Source organism: Arachis stenosperma, chromosome 1 (genome assembly GCF_014773155.1).
Source record: "Arachis stenosperma cultivar V10309 chromosome 1, arast.V10309.gnm1.PFL2, whole genome shotgun sequence".
In the NCBI taxonomy this organism is placed as follows: Eukaryota; Viridiplantae; Streptophyta; class Magnoliopsida; order Fabales; family Fabaceae; genus Arachis; species Arachis stenosperma.
The window spans coordinates 1215504-1228418 of record NC_080377.1 but is presented as its reverse complement, the minus strand read 5'-3'; the positions used below and the strand labels follow the sequence as shown (position 1 = coordinate 1228418).

The 12915-nt window shown below is 31.5% G+C and overlaps 2 protein-coding genes across 3 annotated transcripts; both read left to right on the top strand.

The window, feature by feature from the left end:
- The first annotated feature begins 1524 nt into the window (after positions 1-1524).
- On the top strand, positions 1525-2874 carry LOC130965065 (late embryogenesis abundant protein 76-like). Its single transcript, XM_057889920.1, has 3 exons — positions 1525-1727; positions 2296-2462; positions 2573-2874. Exons 1-3 carry the CDS (start codon positions 1525-1527, stop codon positions 2872-2874), a joined length of 672 nt encoding a protein of 223 aa, XP_057745903.1.
- Positions 2875-5741: 2867 nt separating this feature from the next.
- LOC130966656 (sugar transporter ERD6-like 6) lies at positions 5742-12384 on the top strand. Of its 2 annotated transcripts, XM_057891477.1 has the most exons (18): positions 5742-6412; positions 6515-6577; positions 6668-6757; positions 7225-7284; positions 7407-7472; positions 7554-7619; positions 7843-7918; positions 8425-8489; positions 8657-8749; positions 8886-8966; positions 9081-9165; positions 10336-10382; positions 10471-10533; positions 10629-10688; positions 10769-10834; positions 10937-10996; positions 11360-11474; positions 11560-12383. In XM_057891477.1, exons 1-18 carry the CDS (start codon positions 6218-6220, stop codon positions 11670-11672), a joined length of 1464 nt encoding a protein of 487 aa, XP_057747460.1. In that variant the 5' UTR covers positions 5742-6217; the 3' UTR covers positions 11673-12383. The 2 variants fall into 2 exon arrangements, with proteins under 2 accessions (XP_057747460.1, XP_057747469.1); XM_057891486.1 differs by lacking the exons at positions 7225-7284; positions 7407-7472 and having other exon boundaries at positions 11560-12384.
- Positions 12385-12915: the final 531 nt, after the last annotated feature.

Genomic DNA, 12915 nt, shown 5'->3' with positions numbered 1-12915 from the left:
CTCCTTTGTTTGTAAAAACTAATTTTGATATTCACATATGTTTATTTTTACGGTAGTTAAGATTAATTATAATTAATTACTTATTACTTGTGTGTTTATTATAAGAAATTTTTTAAGTTATTCCCATGAAGAATTTATTCCTACAAATTAAATATGAAATTTATATTCCCATCTCAAAGAATGGATATTTAATGTTCCTATGTCTAAAACTATTACATATAATATATCTCTCAATTATTATATTTCTTAACTTAAAGCTTTTTCTTTTATTGATATTGGAAATATTTTTAAAATTGATCAGAATTTTCACAAATACGAATACAAACTACATGATAAAAAGGGAGCCACTTAAATAAAAACGTCTAAAACGTCTTTTTTTACAGATTTTTTTAATAATTAAAATGTAATATATATAATCGATTAAATTGTGTTACTTTTGTCAAAATTAGACCAGACAAATTAATTTAACTGTAAAAATGGCGAATCAAATCTTGAACTGGTATAAATTAATATTATTTTTATAAAAAACAACTATAATATTCTTATTATAAAATATGACTAAAATATTTATATTATATATATTAATTTTCTATATATATATATATATATATATATATATATATATATATATATATATATTAATTTTGAGAATCCTAAATTTTAGCCTTTCACTTTTTTTCTTCCATAGGATTAGAATTTGGAATTTTTAAAACTAATATATATATATATATATATATATATATATATAATAAGAGTATTTTACTTATTTTCTATAATAAGAGTATTATAGTTATTTTATATAAAAAATAATATTAATTTAGACTAGTTCAAGATTTGATTCACCATTTTTTCAGTTAAATTAATTTGTTTGACCTAATTTTGATAAAAATAATACTACTTAATCGATTATATGTATTAAATTTTAATTACTAAAAAACATCTTAAAAAAAAAGACGTTTTGAGTGACTTCCAATACAAAATAGTAAATAAAATTTTTTTTATAATGTCCATATATACTTGAGAATTTTCCTTTTATCTTTGAAATAAATATTCATTTGTTCTATCATATTACTTTCCTTTTTTATTCGAAAAGATCACTAATATGGCAGATCATTTTGAGCAAAAACAATACATGTCATCATTCTCTAGCTAGCTCTAAATTTCACTGTAACTTTGCAAAAGCGTGAGAATTTCTCTCCACAAATACTAAAGGGTCTTGCATGCATCACCATATTTGCGTAGGATGGCTAGGTATCCCATACATGAATCAACATTGGTCTTCAACTCTTCATGCACATGATGATTCGCTATATTTCATGTCTATCCAAACACATGGCCAAACCTTGAAGCCTTATCTTCCTTAAAACACTCTATATTCACAAAACACCATCCATTTATAGTCACCATGTTTTCTCCCGGAACTAATTAATGTGTGTGTATATATATATATACCTCTAAGACGAATTATTTTCATTTCAAACAAAACAGTAAGGAATATATATAAATAGTAAAGAGAAGTTAAAGATGGCGGCCGCAACCACAAAGCTTTTCGTGTTGGTGTTGTTTCTAGCAATGTGTGTGGGCATGTGTAGACCATGGGGTGAGAAAGTGGCTGAAGGTACCAAAGAAACCGCCGTGGAAGCCAAGGATAGTGCCGCCGCCGCCGCCGAAAAGGCCAAAGAAAAGACTGAATCGGCTGCTACTTGGGCTTATGACAAAATCAAAAGGTACAACTACATTTGTCTCTTACAAGCATACATTTATATTTATAAGAGTTAAAAACTATATTAAAAAATAAGACAATTAATGAATGTTAAAAATTAATGAATGTTAAATAAGACAAATTTTGGGTGTTTCTATTAGATTGTTTTTCGTTGAAAACGTTATAAGCTAGCACATGCCAAAGAAATTATGATGTCATAATCTCAATTATCAATGCCAATGTATGATTTTAATTTTAATGTGCTAACAGTAGTCTAAAGTATTTTACACAATCGTGCAATTACATCTGTTTTTTTCGATGACCATTCATGCGATTAATATGAAAGTTAATTATTTTTACTAATACAATCTTACATAATTAGATACATGTGTAAAACTATTTTACACTGTTATTATATCAAAATTAAATTTTTTTAAAAATATTAATATTTTAATAATTTTAGCCGTTGATCTCAATTATAATCGATGATTAAAATTACTGAAATATCGGTATTCTTGCCATACCTGGAAATTCTCTAATGTTTTATAAGTTGTATCATTATATTGTTGAATTATTTACAACTTTTGGGGCAGTGGTTTGAGAATGAACAGTAATGAGGCGCAAAAACAGCAGAACATACATGATGACCAAGTGCAGAAAAGGTTAAGCAGTGAAAAAGCCAAAATAGCACAGAACTCAAAGATTGAAGCTAAAGAAGCAGCCTCCAATGCCACGGAAAAAGTTAAATCTGCAGCATCGGGTGAGTGTCTTTAAGATCAAACAAGAAATTATGCCAAGAATTGATTATTATATATAAAACATCAAAGCCCTAATTATTTATGGAAAAATTGATGATTGTGTGTTGTGTAGATGCATCCCAGTACGCTTCAGAAACGGCATCAAGTGCGTCAAAGAAAGTAAAAGGCGCAGCGGCATATGGAAAAGATAAAGCCGCAGGCGCAGTGGCATATGGAAAAGACAAAACCGCAGGCGCAGTGGAATACGGAAAAGATAAAGCCTCTGGTGCGTACGCAGCAACTAAGAAGCAAGCAAACAAAGCCTCCAATGCTATCGGAGAAACCGTTATGACCGCTAAAGATAAAACATCAGCCACTTATGACCAAGCTAAACACAAAGTCGGTGAAGCATATGCTTCTGCCAAGAAACCATGATTTCATACCTAAGCTCTGCAATGCATAAGAAATTTTGGAACTAAAATTAGGGAAAGAAAGAAAATAAAGATAGCCTTAGTAATTAGGGCATCGCTGTAGTATTGGATATTTTAGGACCCTATTATGTATTAAGCGTAATGTGAAAATTCATATACAATCAATTTTACATCAAGTTGATAGTTGAGAATGTTAAATAATTTGATTAATTTAACTAATTTTTATCTAATGACTTTCAATTATCAATTTCATATAAAATTGACTGCACCTAAATATGAAAAAATAAAAATCAATAACGATTAAAAAATTATGGCAATTAGCACTAGTTGTAGTTTCAAATCAAGTACTTTAAATTTATAAATTTTTTACATAATTCACTGTATTATTTGTACTTCTTTTGTAAGAGGAGTAACGATCAATTATAAAATACTCAAGCAATTGAAATTATAAACATGATTGTTTTTTAATGAACTTGAGACAAGTAAAAGAGCAAATTAAATGGACATTTTGTAAAGAGTTGCATATATTAGATGGAGCTATTATTTTAATAACTCTAATTGCAGCTTGATAAAAATGTTTTTTTGTTGTAAGTATTATTCGTAAAATATTATTGAAGATTGGAGCAACTTATTTATAAAAAGACAATGTTTATGGTGTTAGTAAGGTATTATTCTGATTTGAATTTATTTTGATCTTACACCTGATGGAAATTGTGGAAATGGCTAATATTCTTTTTTAAGCATCACATACAACAATAATTTTAAGAAGTTTTGAATTCAATGCCATCTCATTTTGAGACATCAAAATTACTTTTTTGGCAGTTAAGAGATAATTGGTGGCGCAATTGGTGGAAATTCAAGTGTAGTCGACTTCACATGAAGTTGATAGCGGAGAGTTGTTAGATGAAAATTTAGTCAAATCAGTTAAATCATCTAACAATTTTCAATTATTAACTTCATATGAAGTCGACTATATCTGAATTTTCACCGGTGCAATTTGATTTGTAATGTTAAACAGTTTCGATAAAATGTTATCATTGTTAGTCTGTTAATTATGCGCTTAAACACACCAACGAATGTCCACATGTCAGTTTTTCATTCGTTGGTCAACGTAACAATAGTTACAGCTACCCATTAAAATTGTGGCCACCAAAGATACAACCAACTTGGTTATTAATATTAAGAACCAAAAAAATTGCTGCTATTTTTAGTAAGATTTTATAATAAATTATCTTAAATCCTCAAAGAAGTGCCGATCGCAATTTTAGGATCTTGAGTCATTAAAGAAGTGCCGATCACAATTTCAGCAAAATTAATTGTAAGTTATAATTTTTAAAAATCATTTAAATTTTGTCATGAGTCCTTATAAATTTTTCTTTTCTTGAACATGAATTACTTCTTTTGAAGTTCTAACTACAAGATTATGAGATTGATGTGCCAAATTTTGTCAAAGATGTTGTAAAATTTTTGAGTTATAGATGATATTAAAAGAAACATGAAAATAAAAATCTTATCACTTAGTTGACAGATAGATGTACATTATTTTTTATAGTAAATTTTATGGTATCTATAACTTGGTATTTAATTTTTATCTAATTTATTTTTTATGATAAATTTTAAATATTTAATAATTATTTATTTTTATATTTTTTAAATTAAATATTAATTTTTAACTTTTTTTAATAAGTTAGACAAATATTTTTAAATACTATAACAATGACGTATTTTAATTTTTTTTAGTATCAACAACAACAATAACAACAAAGAACTTTCTCATAATAAAAATGATTAAAACAAAACAATAAAATAAAGTGAGTTCCTTGAAGATAACTTAGTTATTTATCCTGAGAAAGAGTTTGCTGCTATTTTTAGTCAGATTCTATAATTAATGACCTTGAGTTACTAAAATCGTGTGGATCTTATTTTCGACAAAACCAATTGTAAGTCATAGTCTTTAAAAATCATTCAAGTTTTGCCATGAGTCCTTATAATTTTTTCTCTTTTACTTTCATAGGCTATGATATGTCTTAATGCAAATTATTTATCTTGCCAAAAAAAAATTAAATGCTATATTACAAACTACAATGTTAATATTTGAAGTTAGTTGTTATAAATTTTTTACAAAATTTTTACAAAATTAAATACATTTATTGCTTAGTTAGATGTTTTGATAACTAAATATTTATTTTATTTTTATGAACTTAATTTTAATATATTTACAAAATAAAACATTTTATACCGTCATTCACTTATATTCGTATTTTTAGATAATTATATAAATAATAAATATAAAAAATAACTATTTTTATTGATATAATGTCATTTAGTTGAATATATGTGTAAAATTATTTTATATTGATATTATATTAAAATTAAGGTAAAAATTCAGGTACAGTACGTCGACTTCACGTGAAGTTGATAGGTGAGAGCCGTTAGATAATTTGACTGATTTGACTAAATTTTTATCTAACGACTCTCAGCTATAAACTTTATGTGAAGTCGACTGGAACTGAGTTTCCACCTAAAATTAAATTTATTTTTATATATTGTTAATTTTGTTTTAGTAACCGTATATTATTGTTTATATTATATTAATAGTAATGATTATCCCTAAGGAGTCTAGCTCCGCCCCCTGATTACTAGTTCTTAATAGTGAAATATGTTAATCCTATATTTACGTGTGAGAATATAAAATTGATGACCGAAACTGAAGAGTGTTATAATAATTAAAAATAATTGAGAAATAAGTGAAAACAATGGTCCATAATTGGACGTGACATCCACCAGTTAATTAATCACGTAACTTAATCTATTAATGCATTATTATTACATTATTTCCCTTGATGCGTGCGAATAGCAGAACAGGTGCCATATCCCTCGTGAGGCTTTCAGGTTTGATTACCAAATGTAGCATCAAACACGCGACAATTATTGAAGCTTCAGAATTGAGATTCAGACCCCCACACAAAATAACTAACAATAATAATAATAATAATAATCCACCATTTGAGAGTGAGATAAGCATGATTGAATGAGTAGTGCACGCACTTCACTCCCTCACCACACCAACAACGCAAAATCTTTAAACCAATCCGAACATTTTATATTTTCCCAACAAATTCCTAGCTTCGATTCCCAAAGCTGACAAAATTCACTTGAAACATCTTGTCCTCTTGTTCAAATCTGACGAACAACAACAACAATTTCTGACTTGTCAATTAATCACAGCTCAGCAGTGAGCTGCTACCAGTCAAGACTGACATCCCTTTTTCTGTGTGACATTTTCACGAACACGTAGAACGCAAGAGGGAGGGGAGGGGGTTCTGTTCTGAATCAGCAGCGAAAAGATGAGTTTCAGGGATGAGGAAGCGGTTGGGAGGGACCTTCAGAAACCGTTCCTCCACACGGGGAGCTGGTACAAGATGGGTTCAAGGACGTCCAGCACCATGGGCTCATCTGCACAGGTCATGCGCGACGGTGCCGTTTCGGTCCTTTTCTGCGTTCTCGTCGCCGCCTTGGGTCCCATCCAATTCGGTTTCACGGTTTGCCTCGGTTCTCCTTGTTTCGATCTTTACCCATCGCTCGTTTATTATCTTGATTATTGTTATTTTGATGAATTGGGTTTGTTTCTTTATTGGGCATAGTGTGGGTATTCTTCGCCAACGCAGGAAGCCATAATCAAAGATCTAAAGCTCTCACTTTCCGAGGTTTAGTTTTTTATTTTTTATTTATTTATGGTTGGATTTGGTTGAGTTACTCTTTTTCTTGGAGTTTACGTTTGAATCTTTTGGGTGCAGTTCTCAGTGTTTGGATCTCTGTCCAACGTGGGTGCCATGGTTGGAGCTATTGCAAGTGGTCAGATAGCAGAGTATATTGGTCGCAAAGGGGTAATTACTTTTAGAATTTAATTTTGATTCTCTCTCAATTTAAAAATAATTTGATGCATGCATAGGTAACGCCACTTGAACAAAAATAACTATTTTTTACATAGATTCTGTGAATGATTATTCAAAAAAAGCAAATGTGGCTATACGATTGGGTAAATTTTAAACCACCATTTTGATGCCCACAAGATTTTAGTTTCAACAAAATATCCTCAGAATGAAATAAAGGTACCCATGACCCCTTAAAAATCATAAAAGTTTGATAAGCTTTACCAATAGGGCCACAGGCAGGATTACCTTTGCCTCATTTATCTAGCTATTTTGTGGGAATTAGAATCTTTTGGATGCCAAATATTAGTTTGCCCTTTTTCGCCCTTTCCTTTTTGGTCTAATCTGAGCTGCTTTGAAGGAATAACTATGAATGTGATCGGAGTGGTGATGGTTTTTGCATGTTTTGAATGATGTTTCAGTCATTGATGATTGCTGCAATACCGAATATAATAGGGTGGCTCGCCATTTCTTTTGCCAAAGTAGGTGCTATCAAGTACTAGTATGTTGCCTTTTGAGTACTAATATTCACACTTCCTCATCTGTTATTTGTAACCCATTTGTTGCCTGATGCATTGTATTTCTATTTTGTTGATTCCAATAGGATTCCTCGTTTTTATTTATGGGGAGATTATTGGAAGGTTTTGGCGTTGGGATTATATCTTATGTGGTAAAATTAGTTTCTCCCTTATGTCACTCATTTGTTGGGTTGGACTTACAGAGTTAACCTAGTCTATCTGATACTATTTAGGTGCCTGTTTATATAGCTGAGATAGCACCTCAAAACATGCGAGGCAGCCTTGGATCAGTTAACCAGGTAGTAAGCCTACACTCAACTTCGGTTTCTGCTTTAATATCCTAATTTTAGTTTTAATTATAATAGTGCCACAATTTTTTCTAATCTCCAATTTCTTCTCAAGATTTGGTAAAAAGTAGTAGTGATTAGGAAATCAAAACAAAGCTACATACATACTTTGTTTCCTGTTCATTGTATTTGAAATTAAGATTTCTCATTCATGTAATATATTTTTTTGGCTTAGCTATCTGTTACGATTGGAATAATGCTGGCATATCTGCTTGGCCTTTTTGTCAACTGGAGAGTGCTTGCAATTTTAGGTAAAATCCTAATTATTTATTGATTCAATGTTTGTCGATGGACATATGGAACTCTTAATAACCTTAGTTAACTACGATCACATTTAAGTTTAACTGAAAGGAACACAAGGAACATGTTTGGTGTTTGTGCGTACATAGGTCAAATTTGTATGACAATAGAATATTATGTCTATCTGTACTAAAAAAATGTGTGTATTTTACCTATAGCTGCTCTTAAAAAGTGGGAAGTTATTTCATATTGAAGTTAAGCAAGAGGTTCTGAACATTTGAAAGAGCATCCATGCGATGGCCTAATCATACACATCAAACTTAAGGCTCATAAAACAGAATGCTCTAATGACAATATTATAATCATGATTTTGAGTAACTTTCCTGCTTAACATCAAACAATTGACAGAACAATACATACTTAGGACTTGGTTTGAAATATTAGTCTGCAGATCAAACCATTACATAGTTTCTGCAACTGATATAATAACAATATACCTTGTTCTATCCTATTTCAGGAATTTTGCCTTGTACAGTATTAATTCCCGGATTATTTTTCATACCAGAATCTCCCCGATGGTTGGTATGATCATATGTTTACAAGATATCTTGAACCTTCAACTTCGTTAATATGCTCATATCTTAAGTAAAATGTTTGTAAGACATTCTGCTATTTGCTGATTTTCTCTCTTCGTTTCTCCCTTTCTTTCAATTATCCTTCCTTTGTTGGTTGGACTTGGGGAAGTATAGGCCAAGATGGGGATGACAGATGAGTTTGAAACTTCTTTGCAAGTACTTCGAGGATTTGATACTGATATATCTCTTGAAGTACAAGAAATTAAGGTATTTCACTCATGTTGTTTTGTGACTTTTGCTAACCAAGTCACTTGCATGAGAATAAGCATCAAAGTTCTGTTATAGAATAGTTTAATAACATGTGTTAACAACCATAAACTGATTATCAATTTGCTTTCTATAGAGATCTGTGGCATCATCAGGAAAAAGAGTAACAATACGGTTTGCAGATCTCAAGAGGAAAAGATATTGGTTCCCTTTAACGGTACACTGTTATCTCTTTCTAGTTTCAAGCTTATACACTGTATCATAACTAGCATTTCCTTTGTTATTTATATGAAAACTCACCTGCAAACTTTTGCTAACCTGGCAACTCCAGATTGGAATTGGATTACTTGCACTTCAGCAATTGAGCGGTATCAATGGAGTTTTGTTCTATGCAACGATCATCTTTCAGAATGCAGGTAACTTATCAATTGTTAAGTTAAATTTCATCATCATTATTATTATTATTATTATTTGGGGGCAGGGTGATGCTGGTCGGAGTTTAGGAAAGAGAGAATAACGAAGATTTGAATAAGTTTTATCACGGATATTTCAAATAAGTTTTAATCTTCATCCATGTGGAGATGTTAACGTGACAATACTAGGATCAAAATTGAAATATATTTGAAATGTTATGAATGAAATTGAGACAAATAAAACATAAAAAACATACTTATCACTACAAATTATTTTATTATAAATAAGAGTTTTCCTAAGGATATACTACAAATAAATTTTTTTGATGGAATAAAAATGTAAATTTTTCTCTTTCATACTCTTGATCAATGTCTTTAGCGCACTCTTTAACTAAATCCTATAAATAGATATTTGTAAAATGATTTTTTAAGAAAGAATATTTAGTTATTAATAATTATCAAAAATAAAATATGTAATTATATTATTACTAATTTAATATCAAGAAAGAGAATATTTAACTTTAATTAATGAGTGTTGCATTTAATTACTAAAGTAGACATTATTGTTAAGTTCAAACACCAAGTACAATAAGGCGAGAGACATTTCATAAGTCTTGGAATTGGTAATTCTTATGTTGTCTTTAAGAATTGAGGAAACTCATCGTTTGCATAAAATTGGTATGTGGACTATGGAATCATAATTACAACCCTATACGAAACTGGAAACATGAAAGTTGGAATTGAAGAGCCCAATGCCAATTGTAAACTCTAATCCAATGCTTAATTTGAGATGAAAACAAGAAGTTATTGTGGGGGTCACCAATTGCGATTCCAATTCTAAACTTCAATCCCATTCTAAACTCTGAGCTATGATTTGAATGGATTGAGATTTGAGATAGTAGATATGGGATGGAAATGGCACCTATGAGGCAGTAATCTCCAGTTATTTGTATTATATTTCATAATCATGTGAGCTTTTTGATTGTGATAATAGTCATTAAATGAAAAGGAATGTGAAGGTAGTTGTCCTGTTCTATAATTTACAGTAATTATATATTTTTCATTAATTTACATTTCCGCACATGGTAATAGTAATTATTTTGAGGTCATAAACAAGCTTTGGATTTATCAAGGTAGCACTTGTGTTGGTATTTGACCTCAGTATTGTAACAGGAATTCAATCCAGCAGTGCTGCTACAGTTGGACTTGGAGCTATTCAGGTTTGGACAATAAAGCATCGAGTACATATCGGATTTCATGCTAATATAATATAGAATTCCGTTCTCATAATCATCTTTTCTTTTCCAGGTCATAGCAACTGGAATCACTACATGGCTGGTGGACAAAAGTGGAAGAAGACTACTTCTAATTGTGAGTATTAAACAAAATTGATTTTCTGTAAGACCTATCTTACTAAATAATGTATATGGAGTTCTATAATATTGAGTTGGTCTTCTCTTCTGCAGATATCGTCATCTCTAATGACAGTTAGTCTTCTCGTTGTTTCTGTAGCGTTCTATCTGGAGGTAGGTAATGGTAATTAACAGCTTGATTCAATTTCCATGCCTTAGCTATGCTTCTAACTGGTATATTTCAATGATACCAGGGAGTTGTATCTGCAGATTCTCATCTGCAAAACATTTTGGCAACTGTTTCTGTTGTTGGACTTGTGGTACGATATTGGATCTAGTTGGCTGAACAAGTTATTTATTTATTTATTTCTGTGATCTATGAATTTTAGCATTCAACACTTTGAGCAACTGCTTCTTTGTAGGTTATGGTAATTGGGTTCTCCCTAGGGCTGGGACCAATCCCATGGCTTATAATGTCAGAGGTATTTACTTTAATTACTCAAAACAAAAAGTACTCTACAAGGTCACGGGTTTGATACCACATAAATCCCTCACACTCTATCCTGGGGTGCATGTGTGTGATATAGACCAAAAAATTAAGGCCAATACATAGGATAACTGAGAGTAGGCATATTTGGTGGTGAGACCATACTTTATTTAAACAAAAAGTGGTGGGACTCGCATAAATTGTCATTCATTCTTATCCTCTCTGTATTCTCTATACATTTTTTTCTGTATGAGTAGGCACCAAAAATTAAAAATACTTGAAAGTATTCCTACTTCTTGACATGGAATTAATGGTCGCTGACCTGCAGTCAATGCATAATCTGTTTCTTGTTTTTCAGATTCTTCCAGTGAATATAAAGAGCCTTGCTGGTAGTGTAGCCACCATGACAAACTGGTTGACTGCATGGGGGATCACAATGACGGCGAACTTGCTTTTGAGTTGGAGTAGCGGAGGTGTGTTACGCTCACACGTGTGCATGTTTCCATGTTTAATGTCTACTCTCCCATGTCTTGCTTGCTGACTGTTGACTTTTTACAGGGACATTCGCAATTTACATGGTGGTAACTGCCTTCACCGTTTTCTTTACGGCATTGTGGGTACCCGAAACCAAGGGAAGAACATTAGAAGAAATTCAGTCTTCCTTTAGATAGATGTGTGCTGTGGAGAGAACATGGGGCGGTAGTGTGTATTCATTGAAAAATATATTTTGTTGAGCATAATGTATTTCTGTAGCCCTGTGGAATCATCATCATGTATTATGTTAGTTGTTTCAAAGGGAAAGATTTGCTCATCCATTTGTCTCTTTTGTGAAATAAGTGTACTAGCTGCTTTTACACAGATACACTATAACTTGAAGTCCTTCCACATAACGATGGTCGTCAAGGTGCTTGTCCGAAAGCAAACAGTCATATCTAATGAAGGTGCCACGAGTGAGTAGGTTCTTATTGGCCTTCCTAAGGGATGTCATGTTTGTAATGAGAGGCCAGTTTGGGTGCCAAGTGTTGGGGACCTAGGGTTATGTAGGGTAGTTAGGTCCTCATGATATGTAGTGTTTTTTTTTTTTCTTCGGTCGGATAGATTTGATAGCTCCTAATCCCAGACATTATACGCTCACTCACACCACACTCACCCATACAATATTAATAATTCTATCCACTACTTAATATCAGCCAAGTTTTGAACTTAGCATGCATTCATTGTAATGCACAGAAAATGACTACTAGACCAAGACCTTGCATGCGATATGTAGTTTTCTTTCTCTTGTGATCCCATTATGTTATAATTTTGATGGATTTTAGTATTGGTAGGGGAAAAAAAGTGCTGATGGTTCGGATTAGAGAAAAGAAAAAGAGCAAAGAGAAAAAAAAGTTGAAATGCAATGAAATTTATGAGGTTTTTCCTTTTAGTAGTAAATTTATGAGTTTGTTTGGATGCAAGAGCTAAATAAAATAATAGTAGTAGTATAATTTATCAAATATATTATATAACAATATTTTACAAATTTGTTATACAATCAGTTTTAACTTGTTATCATAACTGAATGCATTTTCATCTCCATCATTCTCTTTCAAGTTAGAAGCACTTGAAATTTGTCCAGATTTTCATCTCCATCATTCTCCCTAAAGTTCACTTGAAATTTGTCCAGAACTGAAAATACTATCATCCTCATCATCTTTCTTTAAACTAGAGTTTACCATAGCTACATTTAAAATATGTTCAGATCCTCCCTCAAGTGGGGTATGCAAATCCAACATGCCCAGTTTGGAAGTGGGTGCTTGAAAATGACCGGGTGCCAAAGCTTTGGTGAGAAGATCAATTGTTTGATTAGCTGAGTTAATGGGCAGCAACTTCAATATGCCAACTTGCACCTTTTCTCTTACAAGGTAACAATCT

What these genes read in the sequence shown, in the direction of transcription:
- LOC130966656 (XM_057891477.1), top strand. Translation starts at nt 6,218, where the DNA reads ATGAGTTTCAGGGATGAGGAAGCGGTTGGGAGGGACCTTCAGAAACCG. An exon ending in CCATCCAATTCGGTTTCACG is followed by an intron (nt 6,413 to 6,514) that starts GTTTGCCTCGGT and finishes TATTGGGCATAG; the next exon opens with TGTGGGTATTCTTCGCCAAC. An exon ending in TTGAAGTACAAGAAATTAAG is followed by an intron (nt 8,750 to 8,885) that starts GTATTTCACTCA and finishes TGCTTTCTATAG; the next exon opens with AGATCTGTGGCATCATCAGG.
- LOC130965065 (XM_057889920.1), top strand. Translation starts at nt 1,525, where the DNA reads ATGGCGGCCGCAACCACAAAGCTTTTCGTGTTGGTGTTGTTTCTAGCA. An exon ending in GCTTATGACAAAATCAAAAG is followed by an intron (nt 1,728 to 2,295) that starts GTACAACTACAT and finishes CTTTTGGGGCAG; the next exon opens with TGGTTTGAGAATGAACAGTA. An exon ending in AGTTAAATCTGCAGCATCGG is followed by an intron (nt 2,463 to 2,572) that starts GTGAGTGTCTTT and finishes TGTGTTGTGTAG; the next exon opens with ATGCATCCCAGTACGCTTCA.